Source organism: Hordeum vulgare, chromosome 2H (assembly GCF_904849725.1).
Source record: "Hordeum vulgare subsp. vulgare chromosome 2H, MorexV3_pseudomolecules_assembly, whole genome shotgun sequence".
NCBI lineage: Eukaryota > Viridiplantae > Streptophyta > Magnoliopsida > Poales > Poaceae > Hordeum > Hordeum vulgare.
Genome location: NC_058519.1, coordinates 473,533,636 through 473,545,046, shown reverse-complemented (window position 1 = coordinate 473,545,046; position 11,411 = coordinate 473,533,636). Strand labels below are relative to the sequence as shown.

Here is an 11,411-nt window from a genome sequence, read left to right as displayed (position 1 = left end):
CAGTAGGATGCTTGGGTCAGTTTTCACTTTGAAGGGCGGAATTTCATGAAACTTATTATAATCTAGTGACATGTCTGCCTTGTCATCTACTCCCACGATGTTTCTTTTCCCTAAAAGAACTATGTGGCGTTTTGGCTCATCGGACGATATCTTCTTTTGTTGATTTCTTTTTCTCGTTTTTCTAGACATGTCCTTCACATAGAAAACCTGAGCAACATCATTGGCTAGGACAAATGGTTCGTCCATGTACGCAAGATTGTTGAGATCCACTGTTGTCATGCCGTACTTTTGGTCTACAACTACCCCGCCTCCTGTCAGCTTCACCCATTTGCACCGAAACAAAGGGAACTTAAAAGTAGGTCCATAGTCAAGTTCCCATATCTCCTCTATGTACCCGTAATATGTTTCCAAATAGTGCCCATTCTCGTCTGTTGCATCAAAGCGGACACCACTATTTTGGTTGGTGCTCTTTTTATCTTGGGCAACCGTGTAAAATGTATTCCCATTTATCTCATACCCTTGGAAAGTACATATAGTCGAAGATGGTGGCCTGGCCAAACAGTACAGCTAATCTCCAACGGTGTCGTCATTCATGAGATGTGTCTGCAACCAACTACCGAAAGTCTTCTCGTGTTCCCCTTTAATCCAAGAGTCAGCCTTCCCCGGGTTTTCGGAGCGTAGAATATTCTTGTGTCTCACGATATACGGAGCCACCACGGTGGAATTGTGTAGAACTGTGTAGTGTGCTTGAGAGAAAGAATGCCCGTCCATACATACTTTTGCTTTCCTTCCTAGTGTGCCTTTTCCTGTCAGCCTACCCTCATACCGAGATTTAGGAACACCAATCGGCTTAAGGTCAGGAAGAAAGTCCACACAGAACTCAATGACCTCCTCTGTTCCATAGCCCTTGGAGATGCTTCCTTCTGGCCTAGCACGGTTACGAACATATTTCTTTAAGACTCCCATGAACCTCTCGAAGGGGAACATATTGTGTAGAAACACAGGACCGAGAATTCTAATCTCTTCGACTAGGTGAACTAGGTGGTGTGTCATTATATTGAAGAAGGATGGCAGGAACAACAACTCAAAGCTGACCAGACATTGGACCACATCAATCTGTAACCCTGATAGACTTTCTCGATCGATTACCTTCTGAGAAATTGCATTGAGGAATGCACATACCTTCACAATTGCCAGGCGAACATTTTCCGGTAGAATTCCCCTCAATGCAACCGGAAGCAATTGCGTCATAAGCACGTGGAAGTCATGAGACTTTAGGTTTTGGAATTTTTTGTCTTTCATATTTACGATTCCCTTTATATTCGACGAGAAACCAGTCGGGACCTTGATACTGAAAAGGACTTCAAAAAAGATTTCCTTCTCTTCCTTAGTAAGAGCGTAGCTGGCACGCCCTTGAAACTGCCCTGGATGCCTGCCATCTCTTCCTTTATGATGTTCCTGGTCCTCCCGTGCTTCCCGTGTATCCTTTGACTTCCCATACAAGCCCAGGAAGCCTAGAATATTCACGCAGAGATTCTTCATCAGGTGCATCACGTCGATTGCCGAGCGGACCTCATGGACTTCCCAGTAGGGTAGCTCCCAAAATATAGATTTCTTCTTCCACATGGGTACGCGCTTATCAGGGTCGTTAGGAACAGGTTGGCTGCCAGGACCCTTTCCAAAGATTACTTTTAAATCTTTGATCATATCGAATACTTCAACACCAGTACGGATGACAGGCTTCCCCTGGGGTTCTGCCTTGCCATTGAAATGCTTGCCTTTTTTCTTTAAGGGATGCTTGGGCGGAAGAAAACGACGATTGTACCGGTACACATTCTTCCTACATTTGTCCAGATATATAATTTCTGTCTGATCCAAACAGTGCGTGCGTGCATTGTATCCCTTGTTTGACTGTCCTGAAATGTTACTAAGAGCAGGCCAATCATTGATGGTTACGAAAAGCAACGCTCGAAGGTCAAATTCCTCTTGTTTATGCTCGTCCCACACACGTACACCTGGTTCGGCCCACAGCTGTAAAAGTTCATCAACTAATGGCCTTAGGTACACATCAATATCGTTACCGGGTTGCTTTGGACCTTGGATAAGCACTGGCATCATAATGAACTTCCGCTTCATGCACAACCAAGGAGGAAGGTTGTAGATACATAGAGTAACGGGCCAGGTGATGTGACTGCAACTCTGCTCCCCAAAAGGATTCATGCCATCTGTACTCAGACCAAACCATAAGTTCCTTGCGTCAGCTGCAAATCTCGGGAACTCTCTCTCGATTTTTATCCACTGCCGACCATCAGCGGTGTGCCTCAACTTATCGTCTTTCATACGATCTTCCATGTGCCATCGCAACAACTTCGCATGATCTTTATTTCTGAACAGACGTTTCAACCGTGGTATTATAGGAGCATACCACATCACCTTGGCAGGAACCCTCTTCCTCGGTGGCTCGCCCTCAATATCACCAGTGTCATCTTTTCTGATCTTATACCGCAATGCAGTGCATACCGGGCATTTATCCATATTCTCGTACTTCTCACCACGGTAGAGGATGCAGTTATTAGGGCATGCATGTATCTTCTGCACGTCTAATCCTAGAGGGCAGAAAAGCTTCTTTGCCTCGTACGTGTTGGCTGGCAATTCGTTCTTTCTTGGAAGCATCTTCTTCATCAGTACCAGCAACTTTTCGAATGACGAGTCAGTCACACCGGTCTCTGCCTTCCACTTCAGCAATTCCAGTGTGCTACCCAGCTTCTTCTGGCCATCTTCACAAGTTGGGTACAACAATTTGTTGTGGTCCCGTAACATCTGCTCGAACTGCAACCTCTCCTTTTCTGTGTCGCAACCTCGTCGTGCATCAGAAATGACCCGGCCAAGATCATCAGCGGGCTCATCTGGTTCCCGTTCTTCATCCTGATCTTCTTCTTCATTGTCTTCCATTGCGGCATCAGCATACTCAGGGAACTTAGATCGGTAGTTGTCATCATCGTTCTCTTCTTCATCGTCGTCTTCCATCATAACCCCTCTTTCTCCGTGCTTGGTCCAAACATTATAGCCCGACATAAAACCGGACCGAAGCAGGTGGCTCTGAATGACTCTTGAGGAAGTGTAATCCTTCTCATTCCGACATTCAACACATGGACAAAACATATAGCCGCCACCATGCTTGTCCGCATCGGCTGCATCTCGAAAAGAATGCACGCCTTCTCTGTAAGCGGCTGTGCGTCGATCACCGTACATCCATGGATGACTCATCTGCGTTATACGACAGTATATCAAATACAATCACGATCCTAAAAATTAGTACCGCACGGTCTAAACGAGGAAATATAGTTGCTAACCTTTTAGAATAAGTAGAAATAAAGAGGAAGAGGTTTAAGCGTGGCTCGTGCATCTCATATCGTAGTTGTGTTCGGTGAACTGAAGCGACATCGCTCTAACACACATTTCAACAAACACCTCTAGCGCATCCAAGAAAAATGGAGAGCTAGCACACACCCACACTCTTCCATCCAAGAAAAATGCAAGAAAGAGGGGAGAGGGGGGTTGTGGCCAATATATATATGCACAGGACTTTAGTCCCGGTTTGAGACACAAACTGGGACTAAAGGTGGCGCACATGCGGGCTGCACACCGCGTAGCCCTTTAGTCCCGGTTTGAGACACAAACCGGGACTAAAGGCTCCTTACGGGCCGGGACCAAAGCCTCGTGGACGGCATTGCGATTTGGGGCGACGTGGCCGGGCCTTTAGTCCCGGCCCATAGGAAGGCCGGGCCTTTAGTCCCGGCCCATAGGAAGGCCGGGACTAAAGGGTCCAGGTCAAAGGCCCGTTTTCCACTAGTGCTCCCTTCTTTCCTAAATATAAGTCTTTCTAGAGTTTTTAGTAGGGAACTACATACAAATGTATATGAACATACATTAGTGTATAAATTAACTCATTTTGCATCGTATATAGTCACTTAGTAAAATCTCTTACAAGACTTATATTTAGGAACGGAGGGAGTAGTATGATATCTGGATGTGAAGGATATGATACTCCCTTCGATCAATATAAATTGTGCTTCGTATATGGGTGCATGATAAATGCATTAACTATCTTTCTGTAGAGCAGGCAATTAATGGCGCGTCCATACGATTGCAGGGATATCTCAAGGCCAACAAAATACTCCGCGAAGAGTACAACAATAAGTAGACTGCCAGCCGGCCAGCGCTAGTCTCATCTTCGGCGAAGAGAACAGCTTTCAGGCGCTAGCAAACTGAAAATGGCACGGGGAAGCAGCAGCAGAAAACTGGCTGAGCACGGCCTCCTCTTGGTTTTCCTGATGCTGCTGCAAGGTGGCGTCAAGCAGGCGGCGGCGCAGCCAAGAGAGTGGTACGTCGGCGACCAGAAGGGCTGGACCTTCGGCGTCATGGGGTGGCCTAACTTCAAGCCTTTCAGGGAAGGCGACGTGCTCGGTACGTACGGGTACGGCTCCCATCGACTTGACTGTTGGTCCGATCGAATCATTACCACTCTACTACAACTGAAAACCATGGTGTGTCCGTGACATGCCTCCTTCCTTCCATGTGTCAGTGTTCAACTACGACCCTGCGATGCAGAACGTGATAAGGGTGGACGACTTCGGGTACGGAACCTGCACTAGGCACCCTTTCTACTCGACGGTGTACAACTCCGGCCATGACCGCATCAGGCTCCCCCGCGGCCAGATCAGCTTCATCTCCGGCGTTTCGGAGAACTGCTACAAAGGGGGCGTCAAGATCTCACTCACTGTCAGGCCGTAACAAATCCAGCTCCTTCGAATGTATCTCGTGCATTAATTGATCGACGCGGACCGCGTACGCTCGATTTTTGTCACGATCTTCCTTGAGAATAAGTGATGATACAGAATGTAAGGATGGTTGTTGGGACATGGAGCATGTAATCCCGACCTCCAGTCATCCCGGATAAACACTAAATCCGAAAAAACAGTAACTAATTTAAAAAAATCAAATTTTAGAAGAAACATTGATGTTTTTTAATATGCATGCAAATTTTGATGATGGAATGACATTTATGATGGTGTGGGCAAAAAAACAAAATTGATGTTTCAAAAAAGTGTTTTTGAAAGCATTTTGGAACTTTCTTTTGCCTATAACTCCACAAATATTATTTCATCACGAAAATTTGCATGCATGTCGAGAAAACATCAAAGTTTCTTGTAAAAAAAATTCAGATTTTTTAAACATTGTTACTATTTTTTGGATTCTACTGTTCATTCGAGATCACTGGAGCTCGGGATCACAAGTACTTTCGTAGTTGTTACTCCATTCATCCGGCCGACATACCTTCGAAAAAGTTCTTCTTAATGGAAGGAGGGGAAGGAATGGAACATGGAGTAGGTGCATCCGTTTTTTAAAAGAAACTAGAAAAATTACCCGTGTGTTGCAACAAGAGACAAAATTTACATTCCCCTTTGCCTAATGGCATAGACACCTGGTGCATCGTCCGTCCATGATTTTTTAGGATTCCGCTTTGAAGACATAGATGAATATAGCAAATATGCCCGTGGGAGAAAAACAATAAAAAGTGGACGGCCGGGTGGAAGTGGACAGCTCAAGCCACTGAGGTGATTGTCTACATGTGCTATGTGACGGGGTCATTTTTTACATAAACAAAACACGATCGGTCACGAAAAAAAAAATCGTTTTTGTCACTTATGGTTGGCATTGGTGGGTAATTTTTGTCAACTTTAGAAGCAAATTAAATGACGTATGGACATAAGTTATCTTTGATTTATTAGTAGGTGTAGATATATATATATATATATATATTCCCCGGAAAAAAGATATAGATATAGAAACACTTCGAGCATGTTGCCAAGTAAAGATATCTTTACCTAATACTAAAGCGGCTATTGCTTCTATCGGAAAACCCGTTGCGACCGTTTTGCCAAGAAAAAACGTCCTATTTTATGGTAATTGAACCCACAGTCCTCATCAAAGGTCAGCGTCGAACCGGTACAGAGAAGAGAAAAAAAACAGCGCCTCGCACTATCTCCTTGATCCCATCTCCACCTCCATCTCGCCGCCACGTCCTGCCCCGCGACACCCGCCCCACACCGCATCGCCTGTGCGGGAGTCCTACACAGCCGTGCGGGCTGGTGACCGAGCGACAACCGACACGGCTTGGGGCGAGCCGTGGCTCACCTGGCGCTCGCGAGGCGCGTCGTGCCCGCTCGCTCGTTCCCGAGCGGAACGGCGGCAACCGACAGTGCTGGAGATCCGCCGCGGGGGCTCGGAGCTCAGGTGACGAATGACGACGTCACGTGGGGGGGGAGGGGGGAACATGTCGGGGCGGCATGTATTCGGGCGTGGCTTAGCAGATCCGGTGAGCTGCGGGGCTACATCTCCTGCAACTTTGAACAAGAAATCGAGACACGTCACAGCCGTTTTGCAAAAATGTCATTGACTTTTCTAGAAATGAACCCGCAGTCCAAAATAAGTGAGAAAAAACGATTCGACGATTTGATTTTTTTCTGGTCGCCGTGCTCGGGCGGGAGGATCTCGTCGTCGTGCTCGAACGGGAGGAGGGAGGCCGCCTCCTTCTGGCCGCCGTCGTCACCGTGCTCCGGCGGGAAGAGGGAGGCCGCCTCCATCTGGCCATCGTCGGCGCCGTGCTCGAGCGGGAGGACGGAGGCTGCCTCCATCTGGCCATTGCGGGTGCCATGCTAGGGTCGGGAGAAGGCAGGATGACTCCATCTGGGCGGCACTGGACGTCGTGCTCGAGCTGGAGGAAGGAGGCCGCCTCCATCTGTCTGTCGTCGGATGCGTTGCTCGCGCGGAAGGAGGGAGGCCGCCTCCATCTGGCCGCCGCCGACGCCGTGGTTGGGCGGGAGGAGGGAGGCCGCCTCCATGTGAACGCCGGTGGCTGCGTCCACGTGGAGGAGATGCCTGTTGAAAATATGCCCTAGAGGCAATAATAAAATGGTTGTTATTATATTTCCTTGTTCATGATAATTGTCTATTGTTCATGCTTAATTGTATTAACCCGAAACAGTAATACATGTGTGAATATATAGATCACAATGTGTCCCTAGTGAGTCTCTAGTTGGCGAGCTCGTCGATCAATAAATGATCATGGTTTCCTAATCATGGACATTGGATGTCATTGATAACGGGATCACATCATTAGGAGAATGATTTCATGGGAAAGTCCCAATCCTAAGCATAGCACTAGATCGTGTTGTTCGTCTGCTAAAGCTTTTCTACTGTCAAGTATTATTTCCTTAGACCATGAGATTGTGCAACTCCTGGGTACCGTAGGAATGCTTTGGATGCGTCAAACCTCACAACGTAACTAGGTGGCTATAAAGGTGTACTACGGGTATCTCCGAAAGTGTCTGTTGGGTTGGCACGAATCGAGACTAGGATTTGTCACTCCGTATGACGTAAAGGTATCTCATGGCCCACTCGGTAAAAAATCATCAAAATGAGCTCAATGTGACTAAGGAGTTAGTCACGGGATGATGTGCTACGGAACGAGTAAAGAGACTTGCCGGTAACGAGATTGAACAAGGTATGGGGATACCGATGATCGAATCTCGGGCGAGTTATATACCGGTAGACAAAGGGAATTGTATACGTGATTGAGTGAATCCTTGACATCATTGTTCATCCGATGAGATCATCGTGGAACATGTGGGAGACAACATGGATATCCAGACCCCACTGTTGGTTATTGACCGGAGAGGTGTCTCGGTCATGTCTGCATGCTTCTCGAACCCGTAGGGTCTACACACTTAAGGTTCGATGATGCTAGGGTTATATGGGAATAGTGTATGTGAGTACCGAAGGTTGTTCGGAGTCCCGGATGAGTTCTCGGACGTAAGAGGAGCTCCGTAATGGTCCAGAGGTAAATATTGATATGTAGGAACTCTTGTTTTGGTCACCAAAAGTTTTCGGGTCATCGGTAGTGTACCTGGAGTGCCGGGAGGGTGCCGGAGGACCCCTGGGAGGGGTGTGACGACCAAAGAGGTGCATGGGCTGTTAGAGGAGGTGGACCAGCCCTTATTGGACTGGCCAAGGCCTTCCATAAAGGCCTATGCGCATAGGGATAAAAGAGATAAGGCAAGGAAGCTTAAAAGGAAAGGAGAAAGAGTCCTACGAAGGGAGTCCACCTTCCTTGTGGGAAGAGGACTCCTCCCTAGCTTCGGCCGAAGCTCCTTCTCCTTGGAGGAGAGGCCAAGGCAGCCTCCCTCTCCCTCCTCCTATATATAGTGGAGGGTTTTGTCCTTTTGGAGACACACAATTCATCTCTCCACGGCGCAGCCCTACTCCTTGTCTTCCTCATCCTTGGTAGCGCTTGGCGAAGCCCTTCCGGAGTACCACGTAGCTCCACCGCCACCACGCCGTCGTGCTGCCGGAGCTCTCCCTCAACCCCTCCTCCATCCTTGCTGGTTCAAGGCGTTGGAGACGTCATCGGGCTGCACGTGTGTTGAACGCGGAGGTTGTTGGAAATATGCCCTAGAGGCAATAATAAATGAGTTATTATTATATTTCCTTGTTCATAATAATCGTTTATTATCCATGCTAGAATTGTATTGATTGGAAACTCAAATACATGTGTGGATACATAGACAACACACTATCCCTAGTGAGCCTCTAGTTGACTAGTTCGTTGATCAAAGATAGTCAAGGTTTCCTGGCCATAGGCAAGTGTTGTCACTTGATAACGGGATCACGTCATTAGGAGAATCATGTGATGGACAAGGCCCAAATTATATACGTAGCATATTGATAGTGTCATTTTATTGCTATTGTTTTCTGCGTGTCAAGTATTTATTCCTATGACCATGAGATCATATAACTCACTGGCACCGGATGAATACCTTGTGTGTATCAAACGTCACAACGTAACTAGGTGACTATAAAGGTTCTCTACAGGTATCTCCGAAGGTGTCCGTTGAGTTAGTATGGATCAAGACTGGGATTTTTCACTCCGTGTGACGGAGAGGTATCTCGGGGCCCACTCGGTAATACAACATCACACACAAGCCTTGCAAGCAATGTGACTAAGTGTAAGTCACGGGATCTTGTATTACAGAACGAGTAAAGAGACTTGCTGGTAACGAGATTGAAATAGGTACACGGGTACCGACGATCGAATCTCGGGCAAGTAACATACCGAAGGACAAAGGGAATGACATACGGGATTATATGAATCCTTGGCACTGAGGTTCAACCGATAAGATCTTCAGAGAATATGTAGGATCCAATATGGGCATCCAGGTCCCACTATTGGATATTGACCGTGGAGTACCTCGGGGCATGTCTACATAGTTCTCGAACCCGCAGGGTCCGCACACTTAAGGTTTGATGATGTTTTAATATAGTTGAGTTATATGTGTGGTTACCGAATGTTGTTCGGAGTCCCGGATGAGATCACGGATGTCAAGAGGGTTTCTGGAATGGTCCGGAAACGAAGATTGATATATAGGATGACTTCATTTGGTTACTGAAAGGTTTTCGGGCATTACCGGGATTGTACCGGGAGTGACGAATGGGTTCTGGAAGTTCACCGGGAGGGGGGGCAACTCACCGGGGGAAGCCCAATGGCCCTAGGGGTGGCGCACTAGACCTTAGTGGGCTGGTGGGACAGCCCAAGTGGTCCTTGGCGCCATAAGAAGAAAACCAAAGAAAGAAAGGGGAGGTGGGAAGGAAGAGAAGGACTTGATAGCCCACAAGTATAGGGGATCGCAACAGTTTTCGAGGGTAGAGTATTGAACCCAAATTTGTTGATTCGACACAAGGGGAAGACAAAGAATATTCTCAAGTATTAGCAGTTGAGTTGTCAATTCAACCACACCTGAAAGACTTAGTATATGCAGCAAAGTATCAGTAGCAAAGTGGTGTGATAGCAACAGTAGCAACGGTAACAGTAGCAGTAGTGACAACATTAGCAGTAACAGTAGCAGCAGTGACAACAGTAGCGGCAAAGTAACGTAGCAAGGACCAGTAGGAAAAACTCATATGCATTGGATCAGTGATGGATAATTATGCCGGATGATATTCATCATGCAAGAGTTATAACACGGAGAGATATGTAACTAGCTCCAATTCGTCAATGTAATGTAGGCATGTATTCCGTATGTAGTCATACGTGCTTAGGGAAAATAACTTGCATGACATCTATTGTCCATCCCTCCCGTGGCAGCGGGATCCTAATGGAAATTATGGGATATTAAGGTTTTCTTTTTAATACAGAACCGGAACAAAGCATTAGCACTTAGTGAATACATGAACTCCTCATACTATGGTCATCTCCGGGAGTGGTTCCGGCTATTGTGACTCCGGGGTTGCCGGGTCATAACACATAGTAGGTGACTACAACTTGCAAGATAGGATCAAGAACACACATATATTGACGAGAACATAATAGGTTCCGATCTAAAATCATGGCACTCGGGCCCTAGTGACAAGCATTAAGCATGGCAAAGTAGTAGCAACATCAATCTCAGAACATAGTGGATACTAGGGATCAATCCCCGTCAAAACTAACTCAATTACATGATCGATCTAATACAACCCATCACCGTCCAGCAAGCCTACGATGAGATTACTCACGAACGGTGAAGAGCATCATGGAATTGGCGATGAAGGAAGGTTGGTGATGACGATGGCGACGATCTCCCCTCTCCGGAGCCCAGAACGGACTCTAGATCTGCCTTCCAGAGGAAGAACAAGAGGTGGCGGCACCTCCATATCGTAAAACACGATGAACTCTTCTCCTTGATTTTTTTCCGGACGAAAGGGACTAATAGAGCTGGAATTGGAGGCTGTGGAGCTCCGAGGGCCCCACAAGCCTGCTAGGCGTGGCCAGGGGGCCCGCGCCTGGTGGGCTTGTGGGCTCCTCACTCCACCCCTCCGGTTGATTCTTGCGCCAGTATTTTTTTATATATTCCACAAAAAATCCTCGTAAATTTCCAGGTCATTCCGACAACTTTTATTTCTGCGCTAAAACAACACCATGGCAATTCTGCTGAAAACAGCGTTAGTCTGGGTTAGTTCCATTCAAATCATGCAAATTAGAGTCCAAAACAAGGGCAAAAGAGTTTGGAAAAGTAGATACAATGGAGACGTATCAGGACTCCATTTCCCAATCCTATTTGGAGTCGGATTGGAATAGGAATCCTACTCTCCTCCTGGCCGGCGCCCCCTTGGGGACTTGGTCCTCAAGGCAAGCCTCCTCCCCCTCCCTCCTATATATAGTGGTGATTTAGGGCTGATTTGAGACAACTTTAGCCACGTGCAACTCAGATCTAGACACCATAGTTCTTCCTCTAGATCGTATTTCTACAGAGCTCGGGCGGAGCCCTGAAGGAGTAGAACCTTCACCACCACCGGAGCGCCGTCACGATGCC

General features: G+C 47.1%; 1 protein-coding gene across 1 annotated transcript; it reads left to right on the top strand.

The window, feature by feature from the left end:
• Positions 1-4,212: 4,212 nt before the first annotated feature.
• On the top strand, positions 4,213-5,059 carry LOC123430276 (basic blue protein-like). The gene is made up of 2 exons (XM_045114151.1): positions 4,213-4,467; positions 4,586-5,059. The coding sequence occupies exons 1-2, from the start codon at positions 4,275-4,277 to the stop codon at positions 4,792-4,794; spliced, it is 402 nt and encodes a 133-aa protein (XP_044970086.1). The 5' UTR covers positions 4,213-4,274; the 3' UTR covers positions 4,795-5,059.
• The last annotated feature ends 6,352 nt before the right edge of the window (positions 5,060-11,411 follow it).

What these genes read in the sequence shown, in the direction of transcription:
- LOC123430276 (XM_045114151.1), top strand. Translation starts at nt 4,275, where the DNA reads ATGGCACGGGGAAGCAGCAGCAGAAAACTGGCTGAGCACGGCCTCCTC. An exon ending in CAGGGAAGGCGACGTGCTCG is followed by an intron (nt 4,468 to 4,585) that starts GTACGTACGGGT and finishes TCCATGTGTCAG; the next exon opens with TGTTCAACTACGACCCTGCG.